The sequence below is a fragment of the Solanum dulcamara genome, chromosome 7, assembly GCF_947179165.1.
Source record: "Solanum dulcamara chromosome 7, daSolDulc1.2, whole genome shotgun sequence".
Taxonomy (NCBI): Eukaryota; Viridiplantae; Streptophyta; class Magnoliopsida; order Solanales; family Solanaceae; genus Solanum; species Solanum dulcamara.
Window position 1 is genome coordinate 14,794,075 of NC_077243.1, and position 12,772 is coordinate 14,806,846.

Sequence of the window (12,772 nt, forward strand, 5' to 3'; positions counted from 1 at the left end):
TAATGTTTGTTTTCCTTGTTCGAAGATCATAACTCCACGTGTCAATATTTCATTCGTTTTATGACTTCCGTGGCTTATTCTTAGTAGCTACGTTTCCCCAGTTTCCTTATTTACCCCTTCCATCCCTTTACCTTTTAGCACCAATCAACCATGGGCATAAACGGAATTCTGAGAACCCAATGTCATTACTGTAATTCTAAGCAAAACTACGTCCTAACAATTTTACGCGGTATATACACAAAGAATTGTAAAAACGCGGTATTTTCTCTTTCTTCCAAGTCAGCATATGAAAGAATTCTAACGAAACTCACTTTCTTAGATGTTTCTAACAATGGAGTTATTTTCCTCTATGAAAAACTTCACTTCAGAATATCTTCTCTAATTCCAAAGAATTTTTCAGATCTCCCTTCAATACTTTTACTTTTTCTATTATATAATATTTCCTCAGTTCATCTACTTTTTTTCACCTTTTTTTTTTAAAGCACATCTCAAAACTTTGCATTTTTTTTCTGCTGTAAATGATGGCCGTACTTCCTGGAGAAAACCCGATCACCGTACTTCCGGTCGATAAACAGATGGGTATACCGCCGTTACACTCTCTTCCGGTGGGATACCGTTTCCGGCCGACGGATGAGGAGCTGGTCAATCATTATCTGAGGTTGAAAATCAACGGTGCTGATAGTCAGGTCAGCGTTATTCGAGAAGTTGATATCTGTAAACTCGAGCCCTGGGACTTACCTGGTAACTTTCCCTGCTTTAATTTTTTAGTTCATCAATTTCATGAAAACCCCCTAATTGGAGCTGTGTTGAACCCTAATTTTCCCTTTTTTACAATTTCCGGAAGTTCATGCTGGAGTAGTTCTTGATTTCATTTCTAAAGTCTTATGCTTTTGGCTTTAAAAAGATCACACTTCCCTGGGCACATAGCATAAATTTTAGCTTTAGGAGTTCATTTGCATAGCACTCTCTAGGACTTTTGTTTGTGAGAATCACACCAATAATTAAGTTAGATGTATGTTTTATACTCAAACAGTGGGCAGTTCATTATTGAGACCACTTGGATTGTCTTTGAAGGATGAAATTTTGAGGAGTTTGGCCAATAGCCCATTCCTAAGTATGTTACAAACTATATTTTTCGCGAAGAAAATGGAAGAGAAGTAAGTGGATTTGATTGAATAACTGATGGAAGTGGTCTAGGGGAACTATTCGATTAAGAATTGGTCTCTACCGTAGGGGAAGTAGTGTACTGATTAGCTGTGGGATGGTATTGCTCTTGACCTCAAAATTTGTCATTTGTTATAGTAGAAGGAAGGAAAGACGAAAGACAAGAGAGTAAACTATATGTTGTGACAGTTTCTTTGCTATATTAATTTTTCATTTGGAGTGTGTAGCATCTCTTCCCCAAAAATCCCCCGAAAACTGCAACACACAAAACACTTTTGACTGTCTTTTGGTTTTATCATAGGCCAGATCCCAAAACCCCCTTTATTTTTGGAATGCTGAAGTTAAGATTTAGAAAGAAAATGATGGAGTGGATTGGTTTGAATGGTTGCAGATTTGTCTGTGGTAGAGTCACATGACAACGAGTGGTTCTTCTTCTGCCCAAAGGATCGTAAGTACCAAAATGGACAGCGACTGAACCGAGCAACAGAACGAGGCTACTGGAAAGCTACTGGTAAAGATAGGAACATTGTTACTAAGAAGGGCACCAAAATTGGGATGAAGAAGACCTTGGTATACTACATTGGCCGAGCCCCTGAAGGTAAGAGGACTCATTGGGTGATTCATGAATATCGTGCAACTGAAAAGTCGTTGGATGGATCACACCCTGGCCAGGTCTGCACATCCTTTATCCATCTTGTGCCTTGAATTTGTATTTCTATCTTCTGTATAAAAGATTGATTGCATCATGGTGCAATTATTGGCTGCTTTGATCAGATTCTACGATTTAATTATATACCTAAGTTGGTACGTAAATCATGCCTTATGTAATACACTGCATATTCATGTAATGGGTTACTTGAACATACATGGTTTGGTTAGTTCTAACCTATTTGGTTCTTATCTGTTTTTCAGGAGTCACAAAATAATGCATATACTTGCTAATTTTATAACTATAGTAGTCCATTTTCATGGGATTATATTATTAATTCCACGGACTGGGCATGTAAGGATTCTGTTTCACTAGAGGGGAACAAGATTCCTGATATTATATATTGCTACAAAAAGCAAAATATTTATTATATGAACTCTTGTTTGCGCTTGGTTATTTTGGTGGATAATATCTTCAGCCAACATGAATTGTAATTATTCGTTGCAAAATTGAAGATCCTCAGTTACATCCACATGAGGATTTTCATGGGGCTTTGGAATTGTAACAATAATAGCCTATCTAGATGTTGGATTTTTCTAGCTTTCTTCTTTAGAAGACATTTTATAGATAACTCCTTTTGTAAGAAGTTTATTTTTTTTAGTTCTTCCCTAATTAGTATAGACACGTGAAGTGCCTTACATTTAGTGGCAGCGTGTTACTGAAATATGCTGCAAGTGCTCTCATAATTAATGCCAATTCTTTAGTTTATTAGATGTCCCAGTTAAATGAGTTTGGATCAGAAGCATCTACCTATCAAAAATAAATTGAAAAACTTTGTATCTGCGGTTTACTTCTGAAATTGACTTAAGAGGACACTTATATTTCTATTGTTATTAGTGGTGAAACAATGAAAATTAGTTCATACTGGGAAATGTGATTTGCCTGTTGCAGGGTGCCTTTGTGCTTTGTCGTCTGTTTAGGAAGAATGATTTGAAGCAGGATGAGCATGTTGAAATTTCCAATTTAGATGCTGAACAGAATGCTTCAGTTGCCAAATCACCTACTGAAGATGAATTATCAGAGGCAGCCCCCCCAGTAATGGTCATACAACCTTTAAGTGATTGTGATAAAAGCAATGCAGCAAAGCTTTCCAAAGGCGAGATGTATGGCAAACAAATACCCATTGAGAGTCACAGCAACAGCTGTATTGCTGATGATACTGAAGATCAAATGTTGGACATAACCTCCATACCGGTAAGTTAACCTACATCAGGATTCTACTTTTTGATTGAACGGCATGCTTTTTATCGTTGATTAAATTGGGTGAAGTGATTATTTTCTTTTTCTGCTTCATGTTTAGCCTGTTCAGGATCTAGAAAAAGAGTTGGGAAATTTTTGTGACCCGTCATCACAGCCAGATTGGAAGATCTTCTCCCCATTGCACTCACAGATGCAGGTGGAACTTGGATCTTCTTATTTGCAAGCCCCCTTGAATAATGACATATGTGGTTATCAAAAAGATGTCCAGTTTCAGTATGGAACAAATGCTCATGAGATTAATGACTTTTTGGACTCGATACTCATCAACTCAGATGAATTTTCATGTGAAGATTCTGGACAAGAATTGGCATCACATCATATTAACACAAAAAATTGCAGCATAACTGGCCCGATGATTAAGGACTCTGGATCATGTAGTGAGTCAGAAGAAGAAGTTACCCACCAAAGTCTGGTGAGTGGAACCATGTATTGCATCAATTAATCCGTGCCACTTGTTTGAAAGTTCTCTTAAATAGTTGATCTTATGCTGCTTTTCTTTTTATCCCAGGTTGAGCCAGATTTCTTTGATCCTGAGGTGCTGTGGGACAATTTTGATCGAGAGGCTGCAGTTAAGAGAGAGGTCAATTCCCTCGAAGCTACAATGATAGAGGCAGAGGCTCAGTGTGCACTAGGTGCACCTTATGTTAGCAATGATCATACTTTTGGAAATCTAGGTTTCCTTCAAAATACCTACCCTGGACATTATGTTCAAAATACCTACCCTGGACATTATGGTTATCCTGCTAGTTTTGATGGAAATCAGGTCCCGGACTTCCTAAAAGTAGCACAATCCGGTGTTTGCAATAATGTGGTATGCAGTGAATCTGGTTCAGGAACTGGAATAAAATTCAGGACCAGGCAAATGCATAATCAACCTGATGACATGCAGTCTAGACCACAAGGAACTGCTCACAGAAGAATACGTTTCCAGGTGAAAATGCAAGCTGGATCAGTTGAGTATCGCATGCGTACTGATTCTAGTCAGGGGGCAGAAAGTCATCAAGCAGTAGTTGAGGTAAGCCTCTCCAATCCCTTTTTTCCTCCTAAAGTTATTAGCTTCTTTTTTAAATTAGAAAAGATATTTACCCTCAGAGACATTAAAACACAAACTATCATGTTGGGATTGTGTAGGGTGAGAAAGCCTCTGATGAACATAGTTCTACCACCAGTGATACAACACACGAAGAATTTGAGGGAGTTAGTGGGGAGGCTGGTGACTTGAGCACTCGAGTGAAAGATACAGATGATTCTTCAGTTGAAGAAAGTCTTGATGTGTCCTTGAAGACCACCACAAAGCTCTCAAGTTCATCACATGTTTACATGTCCAAGGTTGTTGTGGTTGCCAGTCTGCTTGTGGTCTTTATAGGTATCTGGGGTTGCTTTAGACTGTATGTATAGTATAGTATGCGTCGGCTGCCGTGCTTGTATTTATAAATTCCCAATATATGATGGGTATGTGTTCAGGGTAGCATGAAGAGGCAGTCCTCTTTTTTGAATTTACCTCGTATGTTTATTGCAGCAGGAACTTGACTTGAGACATTAGAGATTGCTAGTGTATATTTTGAAGGACTTGCTCGTTTTGTACATGTTTCTTTTAGAGTAGGATCTTAGTATTGAGTTTGCCTTTCCAGATTCTACCCAATTTATTTTAAATTTGGATTTTGACTCTCACCCTGTTGAATCCCCTACCCTTCTCCTTTCACTTGAAAACACCAAAACGAGACAAGAACGTTTTATTTGTGACTTATATTAGAAAGTAACTTATATTAGAAAGTAACTTATATTAGAAAGTAAGTTTAAGAGTTCAATATTATTACTTCTTATTGTATGTAATTTTTATTTTTTAAGCATGCAAATATAACATTGGTTTTGCTATTAATTATTGACATAACTGAATAGCTGAACTGAATAAAATGAATAAAACCGAACCGAAAAGAGAAAAACCTAATCAAATCATTTTTTTAGTTTGAATTAAATCACACTTTTTCAAAATCGAAAAATTAAAATCGAATAATACAAAATCGAACCGAAAAACCGAATGCACACCCTACTTCCCAGTAGATAAAACTATTACCTGTTAGTTGTACTATAAAATTTCAGAATCCAAATTAAGGAGGAAAATCTTGAACGATGATAAACAAGACAATAACGACAAATCTATCAATAAAAACCTAATAAGTTAATATTGTTGAATCTATTGACCTTTGTATGGATTATTCATTAATAAATAAAAAGTACAAGAAAATCGAGAGAAAATTTTCCATAAACAAAACTCTTGTGGATCTTGTTAGTTGAGAAAAAAATTGCTCCAATTAAAAAAAAAATTAGTTCAAATTTTTTGAAATGGAAGGTGTAATAAAGTTTTACACCATTAAAAATCAATTTTTCTTCGAGGCATTTAATTGGGGGTAGACTAGTAAGAAAAGCACTCCTTATTTTTTAGAAATGATTAATTTCTTAAAAAATGTGTTCAAGCTAAATATATCACTTATTTTAAAACAAATCAACTGAGCGAGTAAATGTTTTGTCCTTCAATAAAATTAAAAGAAAAACAATTCAACTTTGGTAACAAAATTAGGCCAAACAGCTAACAAAACATGGTCAAGGATCTTGCATTCTTGAAAACATATCATGTACCATGTACCATGTACAGCCCTTAAACTAATAGTGGTGCAACCTTTTTCTTCAAAGGCCTTTTGGTAATTTAATTACTTTTTGTTGTCATACAAGGTTGAAACAGAAGCATTGAATGGGTAGGATATTCAGGATGAAAAGGAAGAAATTAATGAGGGAGAGTGCATGCAGTAGAGTCTAGAAATCCAAAATTTGCCTGAAATCACACACTTGTTGTTCTGCATTCTTAACAGCATTTACTACTACTCCCTCTATTCCATATTAAGTCAATCTGTGAGTCAATACACACATATTAAAAAAATATTGAAGGACATAATTTGAACCATACTTTCCACTATTATCCTTTATAAATCATAAATATAACTTAGCAAGTAGTGTGATTTATCTCCTAAAAAATATAAAACTTCAATAAATGAAAGGACAAATATGAAAAAAGTTTAAAACAACTATTTTGAACGATGAAAAATTCCACAAAAATTCACTTAATATGAAATAGGGGGAGTATTATACTCCCTCTAGTCCGTATTAAGTGAAGTGTGGAAATTTGGTACACCTACACAGTTAGAATGAATGCTTTCACCTGAATAATAAGGACCGAGTCCTTTACCAGAAATTAGTGCAGAAACTTAAAGAACAGAAAGATAAAATAGACACAAGAGTTTTACGTGAAAACTCTTTTCTCAAAAAAGAAAAACCATGACCTGTCCCACAGAATTTCAGCTCAAATCTTCACTAGAAAAACTGAGCCAAAGATTCAGATTACAAGCTATTGTAATCTAGAAATTGTACTCACAATCCCTCTCCACTCCTTGTAACAACTCTATTACAGACTTTGAAACAATAACTCTATTGCTTCCTAAATCACCAACTTCTTAGATGATTTAGAGTTCAGGGGGTTTCCATAACTAGCTCTAGTTACTTCGACAAGATAAACAAAGGAGATAAGAAATGAGAACTGATCTAACTTCCTTTACAGAATAGGAAGTAGACCTTACAAGATTAAGAACAAGAAATTATCAATCTAAAAACAAGAACAAAACACTAATAACTCTATCAAATAATCGATCTTCTTCAAGAGCAAATTTTTGATACTTGAGAGAATAAGCTTTAATAGATATTCCCTTTTTGAGATTCCGAAAGCCCAATGAGAAAATGTTGTAAGAATGTATATGTCACTGATATACCATGTGCTGGACGATTTGTATTGGTCAGACAACTGGCCTTCTGCCTAAGGACTCGGCCGCGTACATACAGACATGCAGACTTTGCAGGATCTGTTAGGTACTATTTGTCTGTTGTCGTTATCAACAAGAAGTCCTCAAAGGGACCAAGTCCTCTACCTATTCCCTGAGTTTGTCAAATCATCAAAACCTACTTCAAGAGCATTATCAATTTCCCTCTTTTTGATGATGGCTAACTCCTTTACAACATTCTCCCTTTACAACCTGAGAGCAGAATCAGAGCAGATTTCTCTAGCCAAAAAGTCACAAAAGAAATCAATGTTCCCCCTATAAAAAATCAATGTTCCCTCTTTCACCAAGCTCTTCCTTAACATCTTATCAGCTTACAATATTTTTCCTTTTGACATCATTAAAAAGGAAAACAGTAAACTAAAATCTAAGCATACAATATTATAGAAAAGTCAAAGCCACTGAGGGAAACACAAGCACAAGCCAAGAAGCAATGAATCAGGAGATTAAACTAGAGAAACAAAAATATTCATTCATCACAACTAAGAGATAATATTCAAAACATTACAAACTAACTGAAAAGTAAACCATTGTGATTAGTTCAAGAAAGGAACACAACACTAGGTGGATGAGGGTTTTTGGGTGAGGGATTTGAAGAGAAGAGACATCTGATCAGCATGATTTTCATGATGTAGAAACAGTTTGTCTTTGAGACTGACGACTTGTGCTGCCAGACTAGTATTTTCTTCTTTGAGTGTTCGCAATTCAGAAGAACCTGGTCCCTCTTATTGTGCAGTGGCTAGTTGTGTCTTAAGCCTTGCAATCTCAGCATCTTTAGCTCTTAAGATTGTTGTCATATATTCCAACTCACGCTTCAACTGCTCCTGCTCGAACAACAATTCAGACATCTTACTTACTTGCCTAGTTTTTCCCTCAACACATTCACACTCAACCAAACTGTTCGTGAAAAATGTTTGCTTGAGAGTTCCTCTCACACTAGCACCAAGAGGAACTTTAAAATGGTTGAACACTTTAGTGAGAAAATATCGATACCCCACTCCATGCTTATAGTCCTTGGCATAGACAATCTTATGCATATGCTCCACAATAATGACAGGTAAGTTGATAAACTCAAACTTGCTCAAGGCTTCCGTGATAAACAAATCAAAGGCATAAGCCACTGTTATTTTCTCTGCTCTTGTAAGCATTACTTTGTTCACAAATTCAAAATACAGTTGATATGTTCTCTTGAGAAATTTCTTGGGAATGCTCACTGTATTCAATTTTTAGAGTTTGCCACACTCTTGAACAAAATTTTTAGAGCACCCCATCCCTACAACAAATTTGATTACTTCAGTTTTTACGGTCAATATTCTATCAAGCACAAATTTATTCAAACACACATCTATTTCTCCAACATTAGTGTATAAATACCCATTATTTCTATACTCAGCATTATAATAAAAGTCACGAACCTGTTGTTCATACAGTATAGGAATATGATATCTGAACAAGTGCGACCAGTCTTAAATCTCCACAGCTTCAACCAAATCGCGCATTCCTGACTTATCTAGGATATCAGTGTCAAGTATTCTTCCATTTAGAACCTTTTGAGTACTCAGAATTTCAACTCTTTCTTCTTTGAAAAATTCCTTCTCAATCTTTATTCTTTTATTGCTTGAACCTAGTCCTTTTTCAGGTTCAGGATCAAATGCAACAAATAATTTATTAGTATCTCCTTCTCTAGACTGTTTAGGAGATATCTCCCTCTTTCTTTTGCTTTGTTTCTTTTCTTCCTTCACCTTCTCAGCTTTTGTTTTCCTCTTCCTGCTTGCTGGTGTTTTTGCAGAACTTTTCCTTGTTCTGGGCTTTGTGGCCCTTTTACCTTTAGAATCAATCTTCTTTGAACTTCCTTCAACCTTTTTCTCACCCCTGTTTGACTCAGTTTCTTCATGATCTTTTCCTTTTGACAATTTAACAATTTCATCTTCCTCAGGTATAACAGACTCATCAATTTTTTAGAAGAACTTCTTGTAATGGGTGAGATTTTGGTTTCAAGCCTGCACAATCCACTACTTTCTCCTTACGTTTGCTTGAAACTGGCACCATTCTTCTTTTCAAACCCCAAGACAAGGACTTATTGAAATAATCATCTTCATCATCAGGTGCATTTACAACTGATAGAGCAGTTTCAGGAGTTTTGTTCACTCTAGGAGATAGTTCCTCACAAAGAGAAGGATTAGCATTACCTGATTTTTCTTCTAAGAAGGAAGGTACAATTTTGTTCTTCATGGTTGCAAGGCTTTCTGCAGCCAAGTTTTCAACTTCCAACTTTTCACTCATAGCAAGAATGTTGGACTATGTTCCTCTTATTTATGGAAGATCTCCTTCGAAATGTTGCTCTGTAATCTCATTCGAAGACATACCCGATAGAGATAATGATAACTCTGTTTCAAAGGAGGATTTGGGTTGAATAAGCTCATCGGGTGATAGGTTTTGGGGTACATTCAAGTTTAGAGTAGAAGAAATGATAGGAAACTCTTGTTCACTGGCTTGAATGGGGGAATCAAGAACAGGGTTCTCTGACACTTCATTCGCATAAGGGTTTGAAGGTAGAGCAGAAGACGATGGAATGTCAGAAGTTTCAGAAAATGCAGTAGGATCAATATCTTGAAGGACATTGAGCATATCCTTTGATTGTTCCTAAATTATTCTTCTAAAAAAGGTAAAATAATTAAGAATCTTATTTCATAAAAAAAAGAGTCTTTGAATAATTGATCACTTATTTTGAACTGTGATTTTTTTTTGATAATTCACTAAATATGAACTAAAGGAAGTAGCAAATATTATATACATACATACAGGGCTAATCTGTGCGCTGTGCCAAATTTCAAGAAACTAATCGTAATTTTTACTTCACTTAATTATTTTCTACGGTTTAATTCTGTTAATTTGCTTGCTATATATGGAAATATGATCATTCTTCGTAAATCAAGTATTGGACATTGGAGTTTGAATTAATTAATTAAACAATGAAGATATATATACTATATTCAGTTGTTGGTTTAATTAGTTCTTAAGCAAGCTTGTTAATAGGATATAGAGCACAAAAGTTATAGGGATAATGCGCCAATAGATTTTTCATACATCCAAGATGCATCCTTTAGACTAATCGAAACGATAATTTAGTGGTGATTCAATGAATAGTGATGTTGAGTAACAATTAATTAATTAGATATAAAATAAACTAATAGTGGACTACATGCTCTTTTTGCCTAAGTTAATTCATTTCTTCACTAGATTAATTTCTAATTTAGATAGCACCTATCTTTCTGGCTTTGACTCTATATTCCAATGCTTTTTGACTGCATCAAGGAAACAATTAAGACAACACATATCGCACCCACACAATAAACTGAACTAAACTAAATTTTATTTTATTTGATGTCTCATTATGTTAGCCAATGAAAAATTGTTATCTATCATCACAAGTAGTATCGATACAATTGCTCAAGACCTCATGTATATATAAGAAAAATAATCACATACAACTTCTTTGATCATGACTTTGTTTGTCGTCCTCATATTTTTCTTATTAGTGCTGTAGCAAAATATTGTTATAAAAATCTATAATATTAAAATAACATGAAAAGAAATTCTAAAAAGTAATAAACTGATGGTTATAATGAAATATTTTTATGAAAAATAACTATTATAAAATGATTTTGACCATACATCATGTGCTGGGACAGATCTAGGAGTGGACGAGGGTGTTCACCCTAACCTTATCGGTAAAAAATTATACTCTATATATAAGTGTATTACACACACCACTGAGGTGTGTTTCTCAAATTAAGAAGTGATAGTTTAGGTATGAAACTCTAAAAAGAAGGATAGTTTAGGTGTGTTTTTGACACTTATCTCTAGATTTATAATATCTTAAACACAAGACGAGAGATTTAGGAAATTGAATATCGACCTTAATGTGTCAAGTTCAAATACTAGACACTAAATTTTTATTTACAAACCTCCGTAATAAAAATCTTGAAGTCGCCATTGATTTTGTGATTTTCATCAATCATTAATTACTAGGCAGAATCTTTAAGTGCATTTAGCTAAATTCCATTTGTTTAATTAAGGAACAAAATCGGGAAGTATATTCTGCTGGTTGAATTGTAACCAGAAAGGTGTTTGAAAGGTAATGGGTGGTTGAGTTTTGATTGCCTTTTTGCTGCTAATGATGCAATATGCATATGAGGTGTCTGCATGTTACCAACCTTTCCATTCCACTTTTACCAAATACTATTCAAAATTCCAGATTTAGTGACCCACAATTCCACACCTTAAAAAAACTCTTCATCAACTACACAAACAATAAAATAAAATACCCTAACTGATTAACGAACAAATCACAAATTTCAAACACGTAAGAAATTTAATGAAAAACATCACTATTTAAAGAAATATTTTATCAATCCAACTAGATCCTAAACCAAACTTGAAAAATGTTGTCGTTATATACTACTATCTGAAACTTTTCTTTGGTTGGCAATATGTCAAAATAATTCAAGCTGACCTTTTCTGTTCGGTGGAGTGGGGTAAGTTGTAAACTTGTAATTAATGCAAGAAAATTACTGATTAGTGCTGAGTCATTTCCACGTAAACCTAGCGTCCATGCTGTGTCACAGTAGGGACATATTGACAATTTTTCATCTCAAAAGTCATTTAATTACCCAATTAATTAACTCCACATTGAAACTCCTTTTTCAAATTACTTATTACAGCATTATTAGTACTTCATCCGTCTTAAATTATTTGTCTCTTTTCCTTTTTACATGCTCCTTCATAAAATATTAATCAAAAGATATTTCGATCATCTCATTCTTATTTATAGACAATTGTAGTCTTTCAGAATACTTACTATTATGAGTAAATCAGAAAAAGGATAACTAATTTTATTTTAAAATTTTAAAATAATAAATAATTTGAGATAAATCTTTTTGAAAAATCACTATAAATAATTTGGGACAGAGATAGTAACTTATATTTGTTTGGATTTGATGGACAGATGTTAAAGTATAGTGGTTAGCTATCAATTTCATTGTGTGGACTTGTTTGGTAAGGTAGGTGTAGTGAAAGAATTAACATAAGTATGGATTTTATAATTAATCGATTGTGTAACATAAAAATATCACATGAACTACAAACGAAAAATAGTAATTAAGTCCGCAACATTTCATCTATTTTCCTTACTTTACCTGTTTCTGTTTTCCTTTTTGTTGGGTCTCTTTTCTTTTTCTGTTTCTGCTATTATTTCTGTTTTGGTTGTTGCTAGAGTTTCATGGTTGAGTAAGAACAATATTTATTGATTTTATACAGTTTTATTATTTGGTCATAATTAATTTTGTACAAAAACTTCAATTCAATTAATAATTTTTTAAATACATTGAAGTATGATTTTACATATACATTGGACCTAAATAAAACTCGGATCTAGAGAGGAGGCAGATGAATTTTAATTATTGAACTTATAATATATATAATTATGTTTCGCGTTTAAAATAATGAACTAAGAGTTTGTTTGGATAACTTTTTTTTAAGCTGCTCATAAGCTAAAAACTGTTTATTATAAATTAAAAAAAAATTAGGATAACTCAACTTATTTTTTTTGACTTATAAGTTGTTTTTAGATAAGCTTATAAGTTCTTTTAGATAAGTTAAGTCAAACAAACTTAATTATTTTTGAAATTTATTTTAAGCATAAAATAATTTTAAATTAAACAATCAAGTGCTTAAAAAAATTAAAAAAAACTTA

The 12,772-nt window shown here is 33.9% G+C and overlaps 1 protein-coding gene across 2 annotated transcripts; it reads left to right on the forward strand.

Moving 5' to 3' along the window:
* The first annotated feature begins 335 nt into the window (after window positions 1-335).
* LOC129894105 (protein NTM1-like 9) lies at window positions 336-4,763 on the forward strand. Of its 2 annotated transcripts, none has more exons than XM_055969626.1 (6): window positions 336-741; window positions 1,556-1,836; window positions 2,765-3,067; window positions 3,174-3,545; window positions 3,642-4,148; window positions 4,265-4,763. In XM_055969626.1, the coding sequence occupies exons 1-6, from the start codon at window positions 519-521 to the stop codon at window positions 4,529-4,531; spliced, it is 1,953 nt and encodes a 650-aa protein (XP_055825601.1). In that variant the 5' UTR covers window positions 336-518; the 3' UTR covers window positions 4,532-4,763. The 2 variants fall into 2 exon arrangements, with proteins under 2 accessions (XP_055825601.1, XP_055825602.1); XM_055969627.1 differs by having other exon boundaries at window positions 3,183-3,545.
* The last annotated feature ends 8,009 nt before the right edge of the window (window positions 4,764-12,772 follow it).

What these genes read in the sequence shown, in the direction of transcription:
- LOC129894105 (XM_055969626.1), top strand. Translation starts at nt 519, where the DNA reads ATGATGGCCGTACTTCCTGGAGAAAACCCGATCACCGTACTTCCGGTC. An exon ending in TGGACATAACCTCCATACCG is followed by an intron (nt 3,068 to 3,173) that starts GTAAGTTAACCT and finishes CTTCATGTTTAG; the next exon opens with CCTGTTCAGGATCTAGAAAA. An exon ending in AAGTTACCCACCAAAGTCTG is followed by an intron (nt 3,546 to 3,641) that starts GTGAGTGGAACC and finishes TTTTTATCCCAG; the next exon opens with GTTGAGCCAGATTTCTTTGA.